General features: G+C 36.5%; 1 protein-coding gene across 4 annotated transcripts in view; it reads left to right on the top strand.

Annotated features, from left to right (window-relative positions):
* The window catches only part of WAPL (WAPL cohesin release factor), a 74,741-nt gene extending 49,899 nt beyond the window's left edge, over positions 1 to 24,842 (top strand). For all 4 annotated transcript variants that reach the window (XM_064513742.1, XM_064513744.1, XM_064513743.1 and 1 more), the window contains 12 exons: positions 1,629 to 1,740; positions 6,899 to 7,126; positions 12,298 to 12,409; positions 13,397 to 13,494; positions 15,108 to 15,184; positions 16,415 to 16,590; positions 16,908 to 17,023; positions 17,980 to 18,141; positions 19,410 to 19,617; positions 20,796 to 20,884; positions 21,939 to 22,034; positions 22,419 to 24,842. In XM_064513742.1, the coding sequence (XP_064369812.1) occupies positions 1,629 to 1,740; positions 6,899 to 7,126; positions 12,298 to 12,409; positions 13,397 to 13,494; positions 15,108 to 15,184; positions 16,415 to 16,590; positions 16,908 to 17,023; positions 17,980 to 18,141; positions 19,410 to 19,617; positions 20,796 to 20,884; positions 21,939 to 22,034; positions 22,419 to 22,484 (1,540 nt within the window). In that variant the 3' untranslated portion in view covers positions 22,485 to 24,842. The remainder of the gene's footprint in view (positions 1 to 1,628; positions 1,741 to 6,898; positions 7,127 to 12,297; positions 12,410 to 13,396; positions 13,495 to 15,107; positions 15,185 to 16,414; positions 16,591 to 16,907; positions 17,024 to 17,979; positions 18,142 to 19,409; positions 19,618 to 20,795; positions 20,885 to 21,938; positions 22,035 to 22,418) is intronic.
* Positions 24,843 to 26,741: the final 1,899 nt, after the last annotated feature.

Raw genomic sequence — 26,741 nt, 5'->3', positions numbered from 1 at the left:
GAAAGCCTGCTAGTTATGATTTAAAACTAGTATAATACTGGGATTTTGCTCAATTCTAACTGCCTTTTCTTTATTTTCTATTGAGAAATAATATAGCTAACATCCAGTGCAAGTAATGTGGCCTCAGTATTAATTGGAGGCTTTCCTAAGATGTCTTCGAGGACTTACTGCAGTCTTTATATTGAAGTTACACATTATTGCTAAGTTAGTATCAAAAAATGTTGTAGTTCTGCTTTGAAAAAGTTTATTCATGATTAATATTGATTTCCTTCCTCTGGACTTGAATAATCAGGATCATGTTCCGTAACCACATAATTTCTCTTCTTTTAAATTTTCTGTCTGTTTAGCAAACTACAAATACTAGAGAAGAAAAACTTGAATCCACAGAGATAGGCGAAGAGGACGCTTGATTTGGGAGATTACTGTGGATGAAAAAAGCTATACATTTTTAAGAGAGCTAATTTAAAAATAATTTATTCTCCATGTTCTTCAAGAAATAGCAATGGATATTGTTGCTTTAGTATAAATTCAAGAAGCCTATAACCCCGTTTGTACATACATTATTACGGAAAATAATACAACGGTGACAGTTTAGGATTGTTTTTCACAGTCAGCGCACTTAACTTGCTTGTATGGCAAGTTTCCTAGGATCTTAAAATGACTTTTTACTTTCCGAATTTGTATCATGGAGTGTAACTTAAATAAACACCATGAAATTTTTTCTTTCGGTTAACAAATTAAAAGAAAAGTATTTTTCCAAGGGAAATCAATGTGCAAGGATAGCAGTAGACATAAAAGAATCAGAAACTGGTAGGTAAGCTTTAACTGGAGCTGTTGTGATTGGAGACAGAAAGACCACTTGTTCTTAAAACACCATCTCATAAGAACTTTTTATAAAAAGATCCCTTTGTTGTCATGGAAGACTTTATCGATTGTCACTCTCACGTTATTGCATGTTTAGAATCAGTATTTTTTTAATAGACTATATGTTGGGCTGTACTAGGAATGATAAGCAACTTGCTAATAAATGTAGAGAAAAGAACTTTCCTTTTTAAAATGGAACTCATGTTGGTCATCGATTACCCTGATATATTAACTTCAGATTTTTCCTGAAATCTGTAATGTTTCCAACAACCGTAAGTGCAGCAATAAACACTAAAAGATTCTTTTCTTGTAAAAGTATTGTCAGGCATGAGCAGGTCTGATCAGTCAAATAAATAACTGTTAGATACTGATGGAAGCTCCTGTTCATAATTTCTAGTCATGCCTTGATCCATAATAAATTTTCCTGTGCCTCTAATTGTGTTTCATACTTAACCCATGAAACTTTTACTTTAGCTATTCCAAATTATTTCTATTTGTATTTGAAAGATACAAGTTCAGCATACCCTTTCAAACCCTGTTTCTAGCCAACCCTAAAATGAGGAAGTAGGCAGTTGGTTTTGAATAAACCGCTGCTCTGTTCACCACTTACAAAGTTGGTTTATATAAATTTTACAAGAAACATCTTGATAAAGCTTGTAGGGGTCTGAGGTATGTGGTCAGTCCTGTTTCTTAGACTTGTTCGCCTGCCATTTTCGTAAATGTAGTGATTTTAATTGTTCTAATTCAAAATTATTTTTCTCTAGTGTAATCAGCTTGGCGACCAAGTGCGCCATGCCCAGCTTCCGAATGCATCTGAGAGCACATGGGATGGTAGCCATGGTTTTCAAAACACTGGATGACTCCCAGCACCATCAGGTATTGATACACTGTGTATTTTATTACAGCTTGGCTGTTCTGTCTACTTAGCGTGATTTTATGTATGGGTAATTCAAAGTCAAGTGTTAGGGAAGTGTTCTATTGTAGTGTATGTCTGCTATCATTGGCTTCGTTTCAGAAATTTGTAGTGAAGTGGGAAATATGAGCATGCGTAGGTCTCGTGACAAATTCCCCTTCCACTGTTTATGTGCTTCTAAATTTAGAAATTCTTACTTAAACTTTTTTTAAAACTGGCTGTGCTTTGGATTGCTATTTCATATTTGGTCTTAAACTTTTTAATTGTTTTATCATTGTATTTTCGCTGCAGTGCGAATAAGTTAAAGTAAATTAAAAAAAAAAACCATTATCTCTGAAGATTGCTCTAAGTGCTTTTCTCTTCCTTGCTTGCATGTAAATGATTTCCTTTAGCAGTTGTGGGTTTTTTTGCATGTGCTGGGCTTGTCTCCTTGAGCTGTGCTGCAATTGCAGTGGTAAAATGGCTTGAGTATGTGTAACGAAAAATCTAGGAAAGGTAAATTTTTCTGTTCTTACTCTACCTTGACCTGAGAGTTAAAAACTGAAGCAGTGTGGGCTTTTCTTTTTACCCCAATTTTACAAGCACAATTCAGGTATCAAGCTTAATTAATATTAAGGACTTCTTTCACATGTGAATGGCACTATTTTTTTTTCCAGTGCCTGAAAACGATGCCTCTGTGGGATATCCCTTGAGAAGTGTTGTTACAAAAGCTGAACACAGAAAATGTTACTTAAGAGTGGGTAGTAGCTATGTATATCCAGTTAGGCTTCTTTATTTTATGTAATAGTTCTAACAGAATTACAGATACTGCAGAAGAAAATCTTGAACCCACTGAAATCTTACCTGTGGGTGGTAAAAAGCTGTAGAGCTTTAAGTAACTAATTTTAGATTAATAGGTTATTTTCCATCTTCCTCAAAAATGAGCAATGGCTAACTCCAATACATGGGAACCAGGTTCAATGTATTCATTATTTTGTGAGCTGTCAAAATGGCACTGAATGATACTAGAAATAAATAAAGTGTAGTCATGCTATTTAGGGCAGTTACCACCACTGAGTTGCAAGAGATCTGCAGAAGACAGCTTCAGTTCCTTGGAAAATGTACAGGCTTGCTCAGTATATTTTAGGCTGTCTTTTAACATTTACCATTATTCCTTCATTTTCAAAAGAACTAGCACATGCAGCTCAAAAGGAAATTGCATGCTATTATTAGTCTGCAGTAACAAAAAGTATTGATTATATTCATTGCTTTCACTATATTTGAAGTGCTCCCTTTTATCAGGGGAAAAAAACCCTGAAAGTTAATGTTTAATATATTTACAGTGCATTCTTGATATAGGTTATACAATATTACAAAATCATTGATTTATCAAACTACTATTAATAAATACTAAATTATATCCTCCAGTTACACAAGATTATATACTTCAACAACAATGACCTTCTCTGTATAACCCTGCTGTCTTTATATACTACCCTTTCATTTACTGATTGTTTCACTAGAATATTAACTTGTTTAAAATCGATAAATCTCAGTGCAAGGTAACTCGAGTAATAAATCACACTCGATTCAACTTACTTGGTTTTGAATCCATTTAAGATAAATAATGAAACTTGGCTTGACTGGGGAAAAAAGAAATATTATACAATTATTTTGTTAAAATTTTCTGTAACATATTTTGGAAATGAGAGAGAACTGGCACAATGACAGGGCTAATGGAAACAAATGTGGGCATATACTGTGTTCACTGGATGGATACAGTGGAATAGGCTGAAAAAGTAGGGTGCTTTTGTATTTCCATAAGGATATAAAACTGCAGTTGCGAAGCTATTCTTTTAACTAGCATGGAAAATAAAATAACTGGTTATCTTACTGAATTACATCCCCCAATATTTTTTCTTTTTTACATGAAAAGTACTTGTTCCACCTAATTTTCTTCCAGATTTGCCTTTAAACTGCAATTTCAGTTTGTGATTTTTGTCTCTCCAGCTATGTTCTAAATGCTTTGGAGTATTAGATTATTAATTTAGAAAAAAATATATATTTTCATTATAATTGTCAGAAAGTAGGCACAGAAATGTGGTTTTGTAATGTCTTCAGCATGTGAATAATTTTTTAAAAAATAGAATAATTTAAATGTAGTGCCGAACCCTAGAAAATAACCATCTGTTCCCACAAGTTGGAGTATAAATAGAACTAGCAAAGGAAGACAAGGATCAGAGTGGGTGTGATTGGCCTGCAGTTTCTGGAGTGTATGTTCAACTAGGATGTTTTTCTGAATTCTATGGAAGTATGAATTGCAACTGCATAGTTAAATGTGCCTTAAAATTTCTATCTAGAGCAAATTCTATTTATTTTAACTTTTTTTCTTTTCTCTGCTCTACAGCACTTGTTTGGAAGCAGAATGTGTTTTAAGTGTCATCGGGAATAAAACTGGGAAAAAAAAAGTTTCACTACTGCTCCGTTGGGTTTTTTGTTTGTCTGGATGTTTTTTAAAAATTAGCTGTACCAGTGATTCTTTTTCTTTTTTTACTTCTTTTGGAACATCACTCTTTTCCTGTTGTATTTCAGCATCTGGCGGTTTATTGGCCTGATTGCTTTCTGTGTTAACCCCGTCGCGGGAATCTAGCCCTTGTTTTACATACATACCCAATTTGCTCCTTTTTGCTACCTGGCAGTCTTCGGGCACCCTGAAGGATTCGATATACTGTCTTTCTCCCCAGTCTGGGTCCCTTCTCATCTGATCGAAGTATCTTAGCAGCTGGGTGGAATGTCTGCAGGGAAATGGTGACAGATGCTTGCGTGGAGGGAGGCCTGTTGCACTGTGCATGACTATTAAACCGGGAAGTGAGTCGGGTTGCAAAGAGTTCCCCTCTGTCCTGGGGCAGATGGGATTGGTACAGAGATTTACGAAAATAGTCCGATTGTCCTTATCAGACTTCAGAGTACCTCTAAAGCAGTTCTGAGTAGTGATGGCTCTTTGAATAAATACTGGCAGCCTGGATCATAAATTCTGCAGTTTCTCTTTCTTCACTGCTGCGTCGTTTCCACTTGTCCGAAATCCCTTTGGGGGCTCGAGTATTTTCTACCAGGCCGCTCACCTGGATCATGCTAGTCACTAGAACATAGTTCTGCGCAGCTGTTGCTTTATTAGCTCCCATGTTGGGTGAATAATGGTAAGTGGAGGAGCGCTTGGTCACGTTTGGTTTCGCTGGAATGCATGTGGGAATCCTGTTTAACCATTGCTGTTCTGCAGGAACAGAGTCCAGCCTCCTTCCAGTAACAAGAAAGTTCCTATAGTTTAAGCCAGATGCAGGTAAATCCAGAGTAAATGATTTCTGTTATTTAAATGGTCTAACTGCAGGGTTTATTACTGGAAAAAGTGAACTGAGATTAAAGGAAAAACATATACCCTGTTCATCTAGACTAGCTGCATAAATTGCTTGCTACCTTACATGGTCCAGCTGACAAGGCCGGAGTAGTGATGTTCACAGCTAAGATCCAGTTCTTGAATCACCCTGTAGCTTGAGGTTGTATTCATGAAAGGAGATGTAGATTTGGAAACTCTTACTTCCCTCAGTATTCCAAATACATCTTTTGGTCATTAGTCAGATTCAGGTCTTTACTTACCTCTGCCCTTAAGGATTTCCTTGACTCATGAAGGAAGGAGTTTTAACGTACCTTTTGGTAGGCTGTCAGCTGCCCATTCCTGCTTTGAAAATGCTGATACTGCCTAGTATGGCCAGGTATGATTATCACCTGCTGCTAAAATAAACAAACAGTTAATGATTGCTTTGGTGGTTGACTGAGCCCTAAACAGATTCATAATCTGTTATGAGACAGAAATTCTGCTCTTTCTTGTTGGTCTGGGCAATACTCTCATCCCAGAATTAAGATCTGCTACGGTTTGAATTTACTTTGTATGCAAAAAAATGGAATAAATGCATGCAGCATGTTGACTCTTCTGTTAGAGCTGGGCACAATAGCAACGTCATTTCAAGGAAAACTGACCCCCAGCTCTTTCTTCATGACCTGTGTCCACAAATGTATTCAGTCTTCTCCCTACCACCACTTGACCAGGCCAATGCTGTTTTCAGGAGCCCAGCTTTTTTTCCCCCTTCCAGATGTCTTTGAAGGCTTCTGAAAGTATTATGTTTAGCAGAACTCAGTTCTCCATGAATGTTTCTCCTCTTTATTAGCACTTGGCACTCAACTGGATAGATGGTTGCAGGATGGTTGCACTCTTGGTGCAAATGCTGTACTTACCAGCACTCAGGACAGATTGCCTCGGTCTGCTCTCTTCGCTCTTACTGTCATTTGTCTGTTCCTGACAACCACCTTCTGTCTTTGCTTTTCTGGATCCTCATGAAGATGAACTTTAATTCCTTCTTGAAGAAAGTTCCTTAGCCAGTAAGAGGTCCCTGTACACCATGAATTGCCCATAAAATAGGGATGTTCAAGGTAATAGCGTTTGCTTGTTAAGGACTAATTTAGGAGGAGGGTTGTTTAGTTTTACTCTGGCTACTTCCAAAAAGCAGAACTCCTCTACAAATTAAATGTATTTATGCTGGGAATTTCTGGTAAATTATTGACTGACAGATTTGCTTAGCAGAATTGGGATCCATCTCACTAGGCTCCCTTTCCCTTCACGTGCAAACGCTACTCCTGTGATCTCTACATTTTCCCTGGTGCTCTCTGTCACCAGCTTATCCCACCCAACCAGACCTTGCCATATACCCTGGCCATTTTCACTTTGTTCTCCTGCCGTCACTCTTCCACAATTCCATAACTGTTGACGTTGCCATTTCTTAGTCTGTCTGCAATGCTAAGTCACCTTTAAAAGTAGAAAATCCTGCTTTTCTACCAAGGTTTTGTAAATGTATTAAATGATTTATGTCTCATTTGTATTAGTTAGGAAAACTGTCTTACTAACTTGCTAGATGGACTCTATTTATGTACAATAATAACTAATCATGCAAGTGCCAGCGTAGATCAGGGCTTGGCAGGCTTTTTCTTCCATAAATCTCCAGGCTGTTCACTAAAAGCTGTGAAATTTTTCCTAACATGTTTACTAAAACTTAATTTGTTTTTTTTTTTTCCTCTTTCCTCTCCCCACCCAAGAATTTGTCCCTTTGTACAGCAGCTCTAATGTACATCCTGAGCAGAGATCGTTTGAACATGGATTTAGACAGAGCTAGTCTAGATCTGATGATTCGGCTTTTGGAATTGGAACAGGATGCTTCTTCTGCCAAGCTGCTGAATGAAAAAGACATGAATAAAATAAAGGAAAAAATTCGGAGGCTGTGTGAAACTGTTCACAACAAACATCTTGATCTCGAAAACATCACGGTGGGTATCATGCTGTTTGGAAGCCTTGTGAGGAGTAGAGTGCTTAATAAAATGGAATTTGTAAGCATCAGCCTTAAATTCCTATCTTGCAGCTCAAAAGTCATGACATTGTCTACTTTCTATGTAGCTATGGTTGCGCTGCAAGTATTTTCTTTGTAATTTGAAAATTCTTTTCTAACAGGCTGTTAGTAAGTTAAAGTTACAGTGTTTTTCAGCTGTCTGATTCACTGTTTCACTGCTCCAGGTAAGAGTAGCTAGGTAAAAGTAGCACTTTTTCTTTTTTTTTTTTTCTTTTTTTTTTTTCTTTTTTTTTTTAAAGTAACACTTCGAATCACCATGTGTGTAGGGACCCCTTTTGCAGTATTTGACTTTGTTTCTTTGCCTGAATTATAGTCTACATATGTTCACAGACCGTAGGGGTTGTTACATGGGAATAAGAGTATTTCCTGTTAAATTAAGAATGTGGTGCAGGTACAGTCTTACTGAAATCTGTCTTAAAGAAACTGATTTCTGTCTGCTCAGTGTGGTGCAGAACATACATTATCTTAAATGTGGATACTTTCTTTTTTACTTACCTTCTCAAGCATCCTTGTTTTTATGAGTGTATCTTCAGCTGCAACAGAGTGAACTGATTTTCTCAAAAAAAAAAAAAAAAAAAAAAAAAAGCCATGGTTGGATGCTAGCCTCATGCTAACTTGAAAAATGAAGGGTAAGCTGTAAGTTTTTTGAAAACAATTTATTTAAAGAATTGGTGACAGATTGGTCATAGATGGCATAACTGATAATGTGTTTTTGCTTTCACTGTATTTCAGTATAACAGATGTTAGTATGATATTGAAGTTTTTTAACATCTTGTGATAAGATTTGTTAATATTCTAAAGGGTCTTATTAGTGTTCTGCCATTTTTGGTCTGATGCTTAAGTAGGAAACTGAAAACCTTTCCTGTCAGGTACATGAATTGAACTTTTTAAAGCTTAATTTCTAAAAGTAATGCTTCAACTCCTGTCAGCAGTCTCTGGATTCTCTCTTAGGTTAGGTTAAAAGATAACATGCCTCGTTGAAACAACATTTGCTTTTGTAGTTGTAGTGATTCCCTTCTCTCCCCCCCCCCCCGAATCTTTTTAAAATTCTCACTGTGGAATGGATTGCTGCATTAGTATGAAAAGCCTGTATTACGTAGCAGTATAAAGAGTTGAATTTTGGGGGAAGGAAGATAGTCTTGATGTTGTAACTGTTAACTGTTGGTAATCAGTTTATGGTGATACAAGGAAATTGTGTTGGCATTTCAATTTTAGGCTTGTTTCTTAAAAAACCTAAGAAATATGCAGCTAGGAGTTTCATATTAACTTTCCTGGTTGTTGAAATCTGGAGGATAATGAGTATGGAGTTGATTTCCTCTGCTTTCCGCTTACTCTGTTAATTCATACGATACAATCTTAAGATATCAATACAGAATGAAATTTGTTCTCTAGGTGGTGATTAGCTAGGAATTGGTATAATCAGCGTCTGTATTCCAGTGCTGTTTTGGCACCGAAGAAAGCTCACGTAGCTCGCGGTCTGTCAGTGCCAGGATATCCTTTGCACTGTGAAATGTGAGACAGCTCCCTTTAGGAAGCCTGGAACAGCTGGTACAGGTTCCTCATTGCTGAAGCATCCTGCCACACAGAGCCCTGTCTCCTGCTGGAGCTTTTCTCGTGCCCATAGTCTCAGCTGGCCTGATGTTTGTATAAACCTTAATTCTGTTCTTGTGTGTTCTTAGGCATGAGATTTAAGAGAGAGGAACTCTTAAAAGGGGCTTTCTGTCCAGGGGGGAAGCTGTCCATAAGTAAGGAGTAATACTATCCACAGGTCGTTATTTTTAGTTTTTTGTTCTGAGCCATCTCTAATTCTTAGAATAAATCAAGCTATTGTTGTAAATGTGTTGAATACTGTAGTACCTTGCAGGTGACACCTGGTTTCCTCCCGTCATCTAGAAGCAGACACTATAGAGCACTTACAGAATATATGCAAGCCAAAATGAGGTGATTAGGTTCTTTTCCAAACCATGATAGTAGCAATAGTAAGTTGAGTTAATAATGGACTTACTGAGTAGAAGATAACTTTGCTGTTACATAGATCTCCATCACAAGCTACAACAAGCAATGGTTGTATTGTGCCAGATGACAGGCAGAAATTGCAGATCTTCTGGGGTTAAAAAGATATATATATAATAATAATTTGGGTTTTTTGGACTGGTGTATTTCCATTGAGAAACAAAATGAATGTAACAGATGTTTTGATGGTTCCAGCTTGTGCTTAACCAGTTACACCTTAGTTTCTGAATCTACCATAGATGAAATGAAGATGATCAGTTTTACGCTCTTTTTACACAATGTTATTTATGTGATTCTAGCTGGAAATTAGATCAGGTTAATTTTTGAGTACTTGCAAAGGTACTTGAAAGGTTCTGTTTTCTAGACTGCTATGAACATTGAAGTTTTAAACTCAGAAATTGAAATTATTCTCTGTACATTGAATTTGTTTAAGCTTTCTTGCTGGTTTAGGATAAGGTCAAACTTCAAGAATTTAGCCTTCTTGTTAGCAAATGGCATCTATCTGTCAACATAGCTAGCTCCCATCTATTGCATCTTTAAAAAAACCTTATTTTCAGTTGCTCAAAAGATTATTCTGTTTTTTCACTCCTACCATAATGCTGAAAATCTCAGGGAGCCATGTTTTGAACTTTTGGGATGGTGTTAATTCTTATGTTCGTTACTATAAAGTTGTGAATAGAATGGATTACTTTCTTCAAAAGTGAGTTATAAGCTTTGATTCATTTTAAAAAATGCATTATTAAAAATTGTTTTATAGATGGCTGATGGTGTAAATACCATATAATATTCTGGGGTTTTTTTGAAGTCGTTACCCTTTTTAGGAAAAGTAAGCACTATACTTTTAATAATGAGTGGGCTTTGAGCTTTCAAGGGACGGGATGAAGATATTCAGGAAGTCAGCTAAATCTTTTGTAGCCCTTGAGATCTCTAAAGGAGAGTTTCTATTAAGCATCTGTCAACCTGGATTAGATTATGCATGGTTTCAGATATCCATTTTACAGCATTTTCAAGCTCATTCTATAAGAATGAAAGAAATCTTCAAAAGAGGATGGGAAGGCTGCAGAGAGCCGGGAAACTAGAACTGCCATCTGAAGGTCCCCCCCTTTCCTCCCTCGAAGCACTTTGCTCACTTGTTTGGCTTCAGCTCTTCATCCATCACTTAAAATACCCTTTGCTATTACGTTGTTAACGCCCTTTTTTGGTGTGTAACTTTTTGGTGATGAGCTGAGAACACTGTAACCAAGTGTGTTTCGTTTCCCCCCCCAGTGGGAGGACTGAGTGGCTTTTGGCAATTAAAGGTAGTTAGCAGTTCCCCTGACAGTGAAACAGTTACAGGAGTAATTGCAGCTTTTGTTTTCGCTTCCTCTGTTAGGGGGAACTGAGGTGCTGCTGACTTGGGGAGAAATGACCATTTGTAGTTTTCTTACTGCTGCTTTTTGTCCACAACCCTTTCATGACCCAGGGAGACTTCCATTGACAGTGGTGAAATGCTCATCAGTGCCAGTGTGCTGTAGAGGTTGTTTCTTTTTTTTTTTTTAAAAAAAAAAAAAAAGAGAGAGAGAGAGAGAAAGAAACCCTAATTTTGGGTGGTAACTCTTCTTTATCAGTGCTAACCTTCAAATTACTTTTTATCTTTGGATTTTTTTTTTTATTTTTATAACAACAGAAAGGAGCTGAAGCTATTGGGGGTCACACAGTTTATAACTTGTTTTTTGAGTACAATGGGATGTTTATTCAAGCCTGATGAGTGCTGTTTTTCCCAGGAGGTTATGAGGTTTGAACTGCTGTTCTGGAAATACTGCACAGCTCAGAATAAGCACAGCCGTCCTTGAAGCATTACAGATCAAATGTGTCAGGGAGAGAAGATAATTCGAAAAGTGGCTAAATTGAGTTGGCTTTAATGAGAACTTACGCCTCTTTTCTTCCTCTGACGTTTCATCGTTGTATTTGTGTGGCAAACATGAAATTACGAGGCTTACAGTAGCCCAGATTTACGTATGTGTTTCCAGATGCTACAGAAGTCTTATATTAGTCTGTTTTGTGAAGATGTAAATTATTTCAACTGTGTGTGTATGGTTCCCCCTCTCCCCTCTCCCCTCTCCCCTCTCCCCTCTCCCCTCTCCCCTCTCCCCTCTCCCCTCTCCCCTCTCCCCTCTCCCCTCTCCCCTCTCCCCTCTCCCCTCTCCCCTCTCCCCTCTCCCCTCTCCCCTCTCCCCTCTCCCCTCTCCCCTCTCCCCTCTCCCCTCTCCCCTCTCCCCTCTCCCCTCTCCCCTCTCCCCTCTCCCCTCTCCCCTCTCCCCTCTCCCCTCTCCCCTCTCCCCTCTCCCCTCTCCCCTCTCCCCTCTCCCCTCTCCCCTCTCCCCTCTCCCCTCTCCCCTCTCCCGCTACATCATTAACATTCCCTTTTAGGCTTTGAGAAAAATTAGCTAAGTAGTCTTGGCTTTAGAGATGGTCCTGTTTTTGGTTAAAAACACGGCAGGGGATTATGTGAGATAATCGCCTAAAATCTGTTCAACTTGAATTTACATGGAGTAGACTTAACCTCAGTGTTGCGGAATTTTGATATATATTCCTTTCTTTAAGTAGATACAGTAAATAAATTTTCTACAGTCTTTCAGTTTAATTTTTGTCTGTTATGAGTTTAAAAGAAAAACACAACAAAACAAATGTACACTAGAATCAAATGTATTCTGCAAGCTGCAAAGCTAATATATCTGGGAGACAGAGAAACAGTGTTCACTGTGGCTTTTCTTATTTTTTTGCTGCCTGAGTGATTTGTCCACTTCCTTCCTCCACTTGTCTCTTTTAATAACAGGAGAAACAGATGAAAGGAGGCTGTTTAGCTTTTCTGAAACTTTAATAAAATCATGGGAAAAGTCAAAAGTGCAAATACCTTTCTCATCAGTACCAAGTCATTTTTTTAAGCTATGCGCATTTTTCTATCTGTTCTTGCTCCCTCTGGTGGTCCTTCTACTCAGAACCTGTAACTGTTTTTATGATTTTGGGGAGGTGAATTTGTATGATCTGATATATTGGTTACAGCTGCATATGATGATTTCATATGATGAATTCTTTCAGACTGGGCATTTGGCAATGGAAACGTTACTGTCTCTCACCTCAAAACGAGCTGGGGATTGGTTTAAAGAAGAACTGCGACTTCTAGGTGGTCTTGATCATATTGTAGATAAAGGTATGTTAGAAATGTCACTTTGACAACCTGAAATATACATGTGAATCTAAGTTACTTGCTTTTAATGTCCATTTTCTCTGGTTAAAAAAAGGGAAAAGTATATATTTATGAACTATTTAAAAAAAATCTATACTGGGTTATTGGGAAATATTTGGGACTTTAATGTGTAGCATGTGGGATTGAAAGTAGCTTTAAGCTTAAATAGAATGTGTACAATCATGTTGCATATTTTTTATGAGATGTGAAATTAAAAACTGCTTCAATTTAGACAGAATACAGACTATCATGTTATATTGTTACATATAGCATATATCATCTATATACAGCATGCTCTTTAGAATAAGTGTTCTGAAATCTGTGAACTGACTGAGAAAGTCAGCTTTTTGAGAAGGAAATGTGATATTATTATTATTGATATTATTACTAGGTATGTCTTGTTTGGTGTGGGGTTTTTTTTTGTTTGTTTATTTGGGTTTTTTTGGATCAGTGTGCTCAAGATAGGAAAAGGTGCCTTTCTAAAACGAATCCCTGAGTTGAATCGAGCTGGATCTTAAGTTGAGTAAGCAAAGGGGTGGGTAAAGGAATGACTGAAAAGATGAAACTAAGTTCCATGTTGGTTCATGCTTATAAGGTGTGGGGAAAGTGGATGCCATCTTTGTTTTTTCTTTTCCAAAACAATGTATCTTTTAAAACATGCTGACATGTTTACAATTAAGTGATGTAATCTTTGGCTGTAGAATCTCTCTTCTTTGTCAGTGGAAAATAAAACCTACCCGCAGGTAATCTGTTCATAAAACTGTAAAGCCAGTTCTTCTAATTTACTTGGAGAAATAAAAAATGTTTGGAATGCTGCGCATGATGCTTGCATGAATGTTTTGTGGCACTGCAGTTTTGTAAAGTGTGAAATGAGGTAGATAGCTAGTTTGTATATTTACTTTTTGAAGACCTCTTATTGATAGTGGAAAACAACTTCTCTTTACTGTCTAGTTAAAGAATGTGTGGATCACCTAAGCAGTGATGAAAATGAAGAGAAATTGGTTGCTTCATTATGGGGTGCAGAAAGATGTTTACGGGTCTTAGAAAGTGTGAGTATGAGCAGATGTGTTTCTGAAAAAGTTTTTTCAATTAGGCCTTTTCAATGTTATGTTCTTTTAAATATATAATTATGTAAGTAACAGTGTAATTCTTTTTTTAAGAAGATGCTAACTTTTTGATGTTTATCAGTGTTCCTAGAATGTTTTGATTGAGAATTTCTTCTATCATTCTGTATGTATGTAGAGTATTGCAAGTTAATTACTGTTAAGAATACCTGAATGATACTTTTTCATAAGTTCCTGCTAAAAGTGGCTGTTTATGGATACTGCTTTCTTAGCATGAGTTTGAATTTCTAGTGTATGTTAAGAAATAATGCATAATAATGTGTTTTCTTAGAAGCAATAAATTCGTGTACCTTATAAGAATTACTGCTTTCAAACTTCAGTTCTGCTAAGCACTGAAAGAACAAATTGCCCTGAAAGTCAAACGTTCTGTGGTCAGCTGAGCATGTATATCGAGATGGTACATGTTTTCTGATGACAGCTTGGAAGAGAATTAAAATATATGACAATTTCATGGAGCTTAGCTGAAAGCAATTGTGAACATATGTTTGTCTACAATGCCCGAGTTTCATATTTGTTATCAATATTACTCTTTTTTTGTATTGTGATATTGTGAGCAAGCAGAAAAGTGTTGTCATGTTTTAGCAACAGTACTCTGCACATCAGAAAGTGATGTTCAGGTTCAGAGTTCAGGTCAGTGAATCTTAATGAATGATGATGATACCTTAAACCTGAGTCAAAAGGCAATAGCTACAGCTCTAACTCATTTTCTTCAGTAAAATAGAAGGACAAAGTAAAGATACTGTAAAAGTTGGCAAAGAGCGAACAATCACTTATGTAGTAATGCAAAGGTGGCCACTTAAATGATGGCACCTAGTGCTTTACTTGTCTTCTGCAAAGCTAGAGGAAAAACTTTCAGATCCTGTTTCTGCTTTTATATTTGAAGATGATTGTTCCTTGTAGGGAATGGAGTTGCCATGCAGCAGCTTAAACTGGGGGTTATTTAGGGGAAGAATATCCACATTTGAACTTGAGAATGGATTGTGATGTACTAAGATCTGTAGAAAATTGGGAGTGAAGATAAATCAACAAACCAAATCATGCAAAAATTTAAGAGAATATTGTTTTATTTCTGAAAATTTATTCTGAATTCTCTCAGAAGGAAAAACTTGTCTTTTACAGTTGGATGTATAATGAGCTCTTAGAAATGGAGCTGATATCAAGTCTTAAAAGTAACATGAAAACTATATAATACTGTTATGTTATATTTTGTATATATTTACGTGCACACACTTACATGCTCACCTGGGACTCCGTAGTGCCAGGATATAGATTCAGGGTTCTGCTGTAACAGAACATTCTGCTGCAGAATCTCCATTTTTACTTTATTAACGGAGACGATTTTATCTTCAGTGCCACAATGTTGTGGGGTTAGTTACAAAGTGCAAACTTCAAGGGAATGTTGGTACAGTGATAAGGGAAAGCTTGCACTGGATAATAACCAAGAAATGTGGAAGTGAATAGAGAGTTGGGAAAAAACACTGCTTCTCTTCCAGGGGAAGAAGTCCTATTTTTAATACTACTTTTCCTCCCCTTTCTAGGTAACTGTGCATAATCCAGAAAATCAAAGCTATCTGATAGCATACAAAGACTCGCAACTCATAGTCTCCTCCGCTAAGTAAGTTGTAACAAAAGGACTTCTTTGCATAACACTGTACCTGATATGTCAAAAATAAACCACAAAATGTTTTTATATCAGAAAATTCTAGGGGGAGAAATTTAACTATGACTGTTACTTTTCATGAAGTAACGATAAAGCTATTTTAGATGAGGTATGAGTAATTGCCTGAGCACTAACAACATGTAGTGTTGCCATTGTTGGTACTATAAAAGTTGCAAGATGTGGATTCAGCTCCTTCAGTACCGAGGTAAGATGAACGCAGAAGAGGACTGTTGGGAAGCTACTTGTATTTATCATGTTTTCAATATGCTGAGGTGTTTCCTGAAGCGAAGCCAATAGAGAATTGATAGTCGGTGTAACTAAGAATTAGAATACTGAAATATTGTTCTGTACTGTTTTCCCTTGTAGAGGTGCTTGTGTGAACACCTCTAACTCATTTATGAATCTGGGTGAGTTCTCAGTTGACTGGCAGAGATTGCATCCCTTTTGCACTGCTCAGGTGGTTTATAAAAAAGCAAATCAAGCTAAAAATTTGACTCTGCACACCTCACTGGAAACAAAATTTCATGGTTGTAGATTTGATACTTTGAGTGTGTGTGTATGTATGTGTGTGTATATATATATATGTGTGTGTGTATTTTTTTTTTTTTAAGAATGTGTTCAGTATGCTGTTTAGACCAATAGGTATTTTTGACAGCTGGTTCTTCAGCTTTGTTCTTCACTAGAATCATGCCTGTGGTCCAGTACTGTTATGAGATGAAGTTTTTTATTTCCTGCTGAAGAGTCACGTCATTTACTTATTATGAAACGGAGAGAACTCTGAGAACAGGCCAAGAGAGCATTTAGATAATATTGCCAGAATAGTGTGGTGCCTTGGTGGTCAGAGGATGTAAGAGGCTGGGTTTGTAGAGGAGGTATCTCTTTTTAGACCTTGTAGTGTAGTTGGAAAGAAAAATGAACTTTTGCTCTTGAAATCTCAAGGTGATAAAACTCTTAAGCCACAAAGCTTTTTTTTGTTTGTTTGTTTTCATAATTTCTGTTAGCCTCATGAAAGATTTTATAGGTGATAAGTTTATCATCTGTCCCTACCAACTGGGCATCTTAAACTTCTATTAGAAAATTTCTGCGTAAGTTCTTTATTTACATAGTTTTTCTGATGAGACGTGTAAGGGTAGAATGTCCTGTATGTTGTCCAGGTTAATTGTATTCTGTGTTTTCTATCTTCAGAGCTCTGCAGCATTGTGAGGAGTTAATCCAGCGATATAATCGTGCTGAAGACACTATCTGTTTACCCGACAATAAGCCTCTGCCTCACCAGAATGTAACTAACCATGTGGGTAAAGCAGTGGAAGACTGTATGAGGGCCATCATTGGTGTCTTGCTCAATTTAACAAATGATAATGGTAAAGCAAAAAATATTAATGTATCCTGTACTGCAATATGAAATAATATATTAATATAAATCCTTTTCCTACTGATTATGTTTTTTCCCTGTACAATGTGATAAAGCAGTTGTATGTGTAGATACTTGCATTACAGTAATTAGTAATTTGTCTTTGGGAATTGGATGAGTAATTGCAAGTATTAAGTGTTAACAAGATATGTGCTTTAGCTAGAGGGTCTAGATAGTCTTTTAAGGGCAAAAAGTTTTATCGGTGTTTTTACAATTATGAAAATGAATGTTTCTAAAATTGCTCTTTTTAACTCTTTTTGTTTATAGAATGGGGTAGTACAAAAACAGGTGAACAAGATGGTCTGATTGGCACAGCTATGAATTGTGTGCTTCAGGTTCCAAAGTTCCTACCTCAAGAACAGAGATTTGATATTCGAGTGCTGGTAAGACGCTGTCTTCACTACATTAACATAAGAGGATTTGTGCCTTCTTCTGCACATTTAACTACTCCAGTTCCTAATTCAGGATCAGGCTGTACAGTTATTGACCTTATTCTTAGCGAGGTACTTAGAGCAGGTTTCTCTCAGGTGCCAGGAAAAACTGCTGAAGGATTTGGTGATTTTGAACTCTAAGCATTTTCCCACGTCATATATGACAGAATTCTGAGAGTAAATCAGATTGTTCGAAAGTATAAGCTTGCTGCTGTCGAAGGGTTATGTATGATGCAATAAAGCTTTTAAAGATACTGGGTCATAATCTCCTAGGCATGTATATGTGCACCTAAGAGCTATTAAAAATTACAATGCAACGTGCAAATGTAATATTATATGGGAGATCTACAAAGTAAATACTGGTTAATAAAATCTGTTTGGTGGGAAAAGTCCACTGTTGGATGAATGAAGAGACTTAGGTAAGCAAGTCTACAAACTGTCTCGTTTATAATAGTCTTCCATTTTAGAAATAGAGTGGATGTTATTTTTTGGGATAGGCCTTGTGAAATGTATTTGCTTTCTCTCTCAGCACATGTAAAGTGACCTGTGTGGCCTAGAGGGCAACAGTAAAAGTGTATATTTGAAAGGTCTTCTAAGAATATGAGCTGAAAGTTGGGTACCTGAATGCCTAGTCTATAAATAAGATCTCATCTTTAAAAACACTGAGAATATTTTTGTTTTCAGAATCAGAAAAATCTTGAAATTGTATGCAGAAATCTGTTCTGCATACATATTTCTTTAAATCCTGAGCACTCTGTTTATCAAACTGTTTCATAAAGGTGTGTTAGTTAGCATTATGTATCATCAGAAAGACAAGATGTAAAGCAGATACTTACTGTAGAGATGTTTTCACTAAATTAGTCTTTTTTAAATGTGTGTAATCCTCTTTGACTCTCCAATTCTTGCAGGGGTTGGGTCTCCTGATCAATCTAGTAGAATATAGTGCTCGGAATAGGCACTGTCTTGTCAATATGGAAACGTCATGTTCTTTTGACTCATTCTGTACGGGAGAAGGAGATGATAGCCTAAAGATAACTGGACAGATTGATGCTGTTCAGGCTTTAGTGCAGGTAAGAAATAAACCAGAAATGTGCTTTTCCTGTAATAGTTACCATTTTTCATTATCAGACTTTCAAGGAGAAAGGGAGAACTCAGCAGTGAGAACTTTTTGTCAAGACTTTTTTTTTTTTCCTTTTCAGTATTTTGAGACTGTGATACAGCATTGTAGGGGAAGGGGGGTGCCTCACAACTTTGGCTTTTACAGTGCTGTCTATTACAGAAGCAGCTCTCCTGGTAAAAGACAGTGGTATCATTATTACAGACATCCAAAGGCTGCTTTCATCCTCCATAAAGCTTTCTTGTTCCTATACGATTTATTTCTAGTTTTGCTTAAACCAGCTGTAAAAATTGCAAGCTACACTTGTCTTACCTACTTTGCCTCCATACTTTTTTTTAAGTATGGGAGTTTAAGAAATTTATTTTTAAAAACTGATAAAAGCATGCTTTATAAGAGCAATAAAATATGGATGTTGTGAACATAGATGTGAAACAGTATTCTTAAATACTGTATTGACCAACTTGTTAGAAAATAAATACACCTGTAGTTTTGGTGAATGAGCTCCAGCATTCAAACTAAAATAAAAGTAATCGGAAGGATTTTAATGTAACCTCCTATTTTAATGGAGAGTTATGAACACTTTCAGCAGTACCTCCATTTAATTATGTAGCATAACTGTTCAACAACAGACAGAAAAAATAAAGTATTAATAAAGGTAAATATCTTAATGTATGCAGCTCTGCAAAGTAATATTTAAACTATGGTGCCTGTATGGTTCAGGAATTAATTCACAAGATGTGAGTGCACAATATGAGATTGCTGCAGAGGTCACATCCTTGATGAGTAGTATTAAATTACACTTCTCAATTTTTGCTTTTTACATATCACAGGGAAAAGCTAAGAGAGCAAATGGAGGGGTAACTAGCATGAAAAGAAAATGGAGATTGGTAGAGAACAAAATTTCACAAAATATCTGACAATTTTTCATTTTCAGCTGGGTCTCTAAGAAAATGATTTTGCATTTATGGTGCCCAAGAGGAGCCTGCCAGTTGGTTCAACACTGGGGAGGGAGGGAGGCCTTGTCTAGGGATTACAGCATCAGTGTTGTGATAAATCATGTTAACCTTTCCTCAAAGTAGAAAATATTACTGTGAAGAAAAGTATTGAGGACTAGAACTACATTAAGGGGTCAATTGTGATAGGGAAGTAAACTTTCAAATGTAATTCAATGTGTTTTGGATTTGGCTTATAATAAAAATTTTTCTGAAATTTTTCCATTAGCTGTTTCTTGAACGTGAGCGAGCAGCACAGCTGGCAGAGAGCCAGACAGATGAATTGATTAAAGAAGCTCCTGCTGCTCAGCATGATAAAAGTGGGGAATGGCAAGAGACAAGTGGGGAGATACAGTGGGTCTCCACAGAAAAGCCAGATAGCACTGAAGAGAAAGATAAGAAGGAAGAAGATGACGAAGAACTTGATCTTAATAAAGGTACGTTGTCTGGATTGGTGAGCTGAGAAAAGGTAAAGAACTCTGATTGCATAAATTCCCACCTTATCCTCTATTTCCCATCTACGTGCAATCTCTTGGGCTGAAATTTCCTCAGCGTAATCTCCCAGGTGAAACTGTAACAGATCATAAATAGAAGCAGTTCAGAGCGGAAGTGTAAATGCTGTTTTCTTTCTTTCTTTTTTTTTTTTTAATAGTACTGTGTCTCAGTTCCTTCTAAAAACCCTTATTTTTAGGGATGTTCTGTGTAAGAAATATTCTGAAATGGATGGCTGTTAGGCCCTTTGCATGTTCTTATGAATCAGTCCTTGAAGGTTACCTGCCTTAATTTTTTTCCCAGTGTCCTGTGACTCGCTCTCATTTCATGCTCCATTTAGTTCTTTTCTCCCCTCTCTGACATATTTACACATATTCTGCTTCTTCAGTCCCTGTCTCTTTTTGTCTCTTGGTATTTCTCACTCTGGTTTTATATCAGGTCCCTGTTTTAATGCCTTAGTGTGTTGCATCTGTGGTAGTTTATTTCAGGAATTTGCTTAACTCTAAGCTGTGTGTGTTGTTTGTCTCTGGAGAATAGAGCTGGTCAGAAATGTAAGTCCCTCTCGTTTAACTGTCTCATGTTTTACTCTTCTAATAGTAGATGTGGTATCTTACTTTCTCCAACCTTGCTTGTATGTTTCTTCAGATCCCTTTTGTAATTTCCTTCCTCCTTTTTGTAGCTCTGTCAATTGGTGTCTATTTGTGGTTTGCCCCAAAATAGAGTCATTAGCGCTGTATCTGTTATCCTTTATACAGTAAACTTCACTTTAGTAGAAGTCTTATTGATGAGTTTCACATGATACATTTGTATTTGTATTTTGGTGTGCTAAATATACAAGGTGCCCATTAAAATGATACAATAATAAAAGTAATATACAATGAAATTACATTGAAAGAGAATGAACACAGTTTTTGTGTTAAAGGATGCATGTTGCTGAGTTCAGTACAGAGTTTCTGATTCATGTTTCTGAAGTCTCAGAGCAAAAAGGCATTTCAGATGATAGAATTCTGAAAAGAGTTATTGAAAGATTGTATTTAAAGCAGTAAAAGATACCAGCTGTGTTTGAAACTGCTTAGAGGATTCAATACACTCAGTTGGGGGTTGTTTGTTTTGTTTTTTACAGCTCTTCAGCATGCTGGGAAGCACATGGAAGACTGCATTGTGGCCTCATACACAGCGTTGCTTCTAGGCTGTCTCTGCCAAGAAAGTCCAGTAAGGGAATAAGTCAATAACTCACTCATAACTCTAGAAAGCTTTTTAGTGTAGTAATAATTTTCAGTTTTGAAATGGATTTATTAAATTAGGGTTGTGAGTTGCTACATTGATGCTGCTCTGTATATAGTTCTCTGGAAAGTTTTCAGAAGTATTCCATACAAAGCAAACCTTCTGAACATCAATATGCTAATCAAAAAAAACCTTGGAATTGAAGTTTTAACCTCTTTCACCTTCTCCCCCTTTGTGGTTATTCTTAGTTTGCAAGTGAATTGACTCTGGAAAGGCAAAAGATAATTGGCTTGACTGTTTGATAGTTATAGAAGCTTGATGTATTTTTCAGTAGTTTCAGTGAACAAGTTAACATTCAGGTTGTTTTTTCATCGTAGTCTGTTTTAATTTTTTCCATTGAAGTTACGTGAAATTGCAAATGTGCACATTAGTTGAGGACCACTGACTCAGAGTAGAAAACGTAATAGAAAGTTGAAGTTTAAATTTAAAAATGCAGAGCTCTAGCAACTGAAAACTTCATATACCCTCCTTTCAAATATGCTCAAATGAAAATGAGATTCAGACCTGCCTTCAGACTTGTTTAGACATACTATGAGGGCAGAAGCGGTCTTCAGCATGCTGATCTGTAGCTTTTAACTGATTACATCTGCGTCATTTTAGTCTTTGGAATAATAAGAGTAAGTTCAATAATTCTCAACCCTTAACAGTTAATAAAGGGAGATTCTGTCCATGTCAGGAGGGTAACTGGGGGGAGAAAGGTTGTTTAGTGGGTGTTTCTTGATTGCCTTGCAGGCCCGGGAGGTCTGATGGTGGTAATGATCTTTAATGGAAAAAAAATTATAGTAATTGCTGTTCCCTAGAAATAAACACCATAAAGGTATCAGTTCTGTGAGAGAGAGACTTAATTCATAGAGATGGCAGCAACAAGTAGTCTTAATGCTGTGAATGTATTTATGTCTTATTGCATCCTACATGCAGAGTAAGATGGTTCTTGGTGTTGGAAAAATATTTCCTAGATTAAAATAATTGTTTTATTTCTCAGATCAATGTGACTACTGTGAGGGAGTACTTACCTGAAGGGGACTTCTCAATAATGACTGAAATGCTCAAAAAATTTCTCAGTTTTATGAATCTTACTGTAAGTAATATGTATTTTAAATATTGCAGAATGTAGCTATTTTTGTAGTTGTGTTTTCTGTTAATAGTCTTTTTTTTTTTTTAAAGAAGCTTTTATTGTTTTTCAGCTATGTCTTTAGAAGAGCACAGGATGATTATCTGTTTTTAAATACTAAGTTCCATTTTTCTGTCACTGCTATGGTAGTAAATGGACAGAAACTACTTTCATTTCATTTGAATATGACTGGTCAGGAAAATACTTCAAATCCTCTGCCTGAACCTCATTGTTTTTACTGAAATGTAATTCTAAATACCAAAAAATCTGAAATGAGCATAGCTCTTAAACATTTTAAAGAGGTATTACAAATGCTTTTTTGTTACTTCTGTTTTCTATTACATTTTCCAGTGTGCTGTTGGAACAACAGGCCAGAAATCTATCTCTAGGGTGATTGAATACTTGGAACACTGCTAGATACTTAACTTCCGCTGCAGGCACTCTAATGCTGGAGCTACCCTTAGACAAAGGAAGAAGTCATGAAAGAAGTCCTTGAAGGATATATCAAGAGCATTCATCTGTGTCATTCGTGTTCGGATTTTTAAGGCTACCTGGTCTCTTAACCATGCATTCAGCATTTTCTAAAAGACAGTTACTACATCAATCTGCAACTATCAAAAATGAGGGGAAAAAGGTTCTGAGGAAAATAAATAAACGATGCTGTTTATGATGCAGTGCAGTATTTAAATATTTTTGGCAGGGTTTACCCTCCCTATCTTTTTTTCTTGCTTTGTTCATGACAAGTTTCAAGGGGAAAAACTTGCTGCTGATAGTGCAACTGCTGTTTACTGTTGAGCCACTGTTTCATGCCAGCCAGGTGCAAAGGCAGCTTAGCTACTGAGGTATCAAACAAATGTTCTAATAAAGAAGTTCTGGACAGCAGCACCGCTCCTATTTGAGTTTAATTTGCTCTTGCTTTTTTATTACTAGATTATTCCAAAATCATAAAATATAAATTTTTAAATACTTTTGTGATTTTAACTACTGTCTATATTTAAAATTTGTTGGAATCCAAAGAGGCGAGGATTGGATAGTTTATTTTTTATACTGTTTTGATTGAAATTAGGTGGTTGAACTATTTCTCAGTTCTAAAACTGTCATGGCCCATATACTGTAAGCTGATAGACCATAACACTTTGTAGTTCCAAGAGGCATGCAAACCCATAAACACATAAAGCCATTTGAGGGTATGTTATTCACAAAAGAAATAGTTACTGTAAAAAAGTTGTGCCCTGTTTAAAAAAAAAGAAAAAAAAATTATATTCAATCCCAGGGTAGTTTACACTTCTAATACGCAAAAACTTTGAAATGCTGTTTTGTTTCAAGGAAGCACTCAAGATGTATTTTATAATGCTTAATACAAAGAATTTGGATGTTTTAGGGGGAAGAATTTTAGAGAAGCTAAAACACCAATGGGGATTAATGTTTCCAGCTGACATAATCTTTCTATTTCATTCTTCTGTAGTATGACAAAGTTTAAATGCATACAACACAAAGCCTTAAATTGCTGATATAGCTAAGATTTTGTTCAGTCTGAGGTCTAGTTCACAGCAAAGCATTGTGTTTGAAGACTTAAGTGGAACAAAGAATCCCAGAAAATATCTGATTTTTAAACACTTTTATTTTTCTTGCACTCATTATTCAGACCAACAGAATTGGTAATTATTTTTATTAAGCTGGTCTTGAATATTTGCAGACTGTTCCGAGATCTGCTTCATCAACATTTTTTTTTTTTAATACCTGTACAGGTAGTTATATCATGTTATTCCATTGAATTTGTAAAACTTGAAGCCATAAAAATATTAGTTCTATGTATAATGAGGGGGAAATAACAGGAAATCTAACCTGCTCTTAGATCTTGTTATCTCCATGTATAAAGTTACAAACTCGTGCTTTTGTATCAGTGCCAGCTGTAAATTTTTTACATACAGTGGCTGCCTTCTATGTCTTCCTATTTTTGATAATGCAGATTGTTGGGAATTCTGTAAGGAAGTAACTGATTAGTGGCAAAAATCCTATGTTGGTCATAACTTTTTTGCATTTTCTCTCATCACCTTCTAAAACTTAGTGTACCAGTGTAACTTAGAAAAGTTTTTCAGGTCGTGTTCCCCTTTGTTTAAAAACAAAAAGTAAGTATTGAGAGAGGCTGTATGTAAAAGGTCTATATCAGGAGGAAATTATTGACTATTTTGCCCGTCTAGTCTTTTGATTTTGGAAGTTTTCATTTATAGTGGGATTTAAAAATGATTACATAGTTTTCTGTGGAGAGATGGCCAGAGAAAATAAATAGTGATGCAATGATGGGGGGAAAGCAGGGACAACTACCTTTCTTTGTTACACTGGTAATTGGAAATTGATTTACCTCAGTGTTTAACAGTTTTTTTTAAATGTAACTAATTGTCAAGCACTGACAAATGCAGATTTTTTTTTTTGAGGGTGGGGGGAGAAATCACCCTGTGAACTGCAGTGCGTTTTTGTGTGTTAAACTCTCAAATAACTCTGCATTAAAGGGTACTTGAGGCCAACTTGCAAATTAAAGTTTTAAAGTAACTTTTTTCATTGTAAATATTTGTGTAAATACTCTCAATTGGAAATTAGAACAGTAGAGTACTTTTCTGAATCCAATCCTATTTTTATTTTATACAGTATTTCTCAGCTGTGATCTTTGGAGCAAAAGCCAACGGCAGGAAAAATAGTTTGTACCAGTTTCATGAAGTATGTCTTTGGGTTTTTGTAAATAATTTTAACTCAAATAAAATTGCTACTTTCAATACATACCTTGTCTTTTAACATGTAATAAAACACTCCCCTGAGTGATTGCAGCAAGAAGGCAGTGTCAGGTAAATTGTCAAAAGGGAGGGAAGAGAGGAAGGGAGGAAAAAAAAAAAAAAAAAAAGGCAAGAGCAGCCTGATGGCCTTTCTCCATTTTGCATTGACACGTTGGCACACTAGCAGTCAGTTCCTGGACCCCAGGCAATGGTTAACCAAACCACCTGGGGCTTGAAATGTTCTGGAAGAGATGCACTTAATCTTTTGATGCATTTTGGAGTTTGTCACACAAGATGCTATTGATCCTTCAGTTCATGAAGGAGCACGTAACAACTCTGAAGAGTTAAAATAATATACTAAAGTATAGGAGAAATGGGACAGTTCTTGCTGTGGCAATCTTTTCCACATCTTGGAGAATGGTAATGATGTCTTTCTTCAGTGAAAAATGTGAAAATTAAAACCAGTATTGCTGTTTCTCTATTAATCTGAATGATGCCGTAATCTATTAATGATGGAATTTTTCCAAGGTGTTTCTTTTTCCTTAGCTGATGCAACCAGATACAGGTACAAAATACAGGCAGCCAGAAGCTGTAAAGCAGGTGGAAAGTGATGGTCATCTCACTGCTACTTTATTAACAAGTATCAACATAATGAAATTTTATTTCTGTGCTGTAAAGGGATGTTACTGAAATTTGAAATCTGGAGCAGTGTGGCACTGTAGGAGGGAGATGGAGCTTTATGTAGCCAGATGTTTTCCCAGAAATTCGTAACAGATCCAGTAAAAGTAATACTTCCTCTTGGTTCTTTTGTCAGTAGGTATGTAATGGAGGCATCATATGCACATGCTTTGAGAGGACATCAGTGTATTTAGATTATAGGACAATTTTGAAGCTTCTACAGAAGCTTCTATAGAATTGGGAATCAGTCTTTCACGTGGATTATTTCACTTTCAGAGTGCTTTGAAATGCATGATTTGCATACTGACAAAATAGTCTGGCATGATCCAAACAGTGCTGATTTAACAAAAGCTTAATGTAAAAATGGGAAGTAGTGCTGAATGTAATTTCCCAAGCTGGCCTAATGGAGTTGTTTTAGGTGCTGTCAGCAGATTAAATGTCTCAGAAGAAAGCTAAAGAAAGCTTTGTTCTTGCCCCTGAGCTTTTAATACCTGTGCCAGGTGCGCAGCTGCCATCGGAGTGAGTCCTGCTGGGGAGATGGCTTCACCCTATGGCTGCTTCTATGTGGACAAGAGAATTGTGGGAATTCTCATGCCAATTTTAGCATTTTAACACATTTTAAAACTTTTCTCTACCAGGATATCTGACAGGAATTCTTCCTCTTAGCCATGTTTTCAGGCTCAAGTACTTCACTGAGTTGATAGAGAGGTTTTTTGGTGTCAGATGGAGTAGTAAGTGTTCAGTCTTCCCTCATTTTTTTTTTTCTTCCTGGACATCAGTAACCCCTTCTTTGAATAAGCAGAAGTCAAAGTGGATGTAGTTAGCTGTGTCTATTACCAGGCAAGCCTATCTGGTGTTTTTAGAAGTTTCTTTTTTTTCCTTAATGTGCTGCTTTTGTTGGTTAAAAAATCAAGTGTATATTTGATTTTTAAAAGATACAGAGGACTTGAGTTGGTGCCATTCTTCTGTATCAAGCGCTTCCTAGTAAGGTGGCTTAGTAATTGGGTTTTTGAAGATAATGAAACTGGAATTTACCCTGACCTCTGCTAGCCAAATGTTTTCAGCACCAGGTCAACTTGATTCCTCCTCCTCCTCTGCGTAATACTTGAGTTAACCTTTGGGTAAAGAACACTATAGGAGCCTTTTAGCTATGTGGAACACAAGCCATTTACACGTTTCTTTTAACCTGCCCTAAAGGTCGTCCCCCATCTAAGGGACTGTATTTTAT

Source organism: Dromaius novaehollandiae, chromosome 6 (genome assembly GCF_036370855.1).
Source record: "Dromaius novaehollandiae isolate bDroNov1 chromosome 6, bDroNov1.hap1, whole genome shotgun sequence".
Taxonomy (NCBI): domain Eukaryota; kingdom Metazoa; phylum Chordata; class Aves; order Casuariiformes; family Dromaiidae; genus Dromaius; species Dromaius novaehollandiae.
This window is presented reverse-complemented; position numbering and strand designations above follow the sequence as displayed.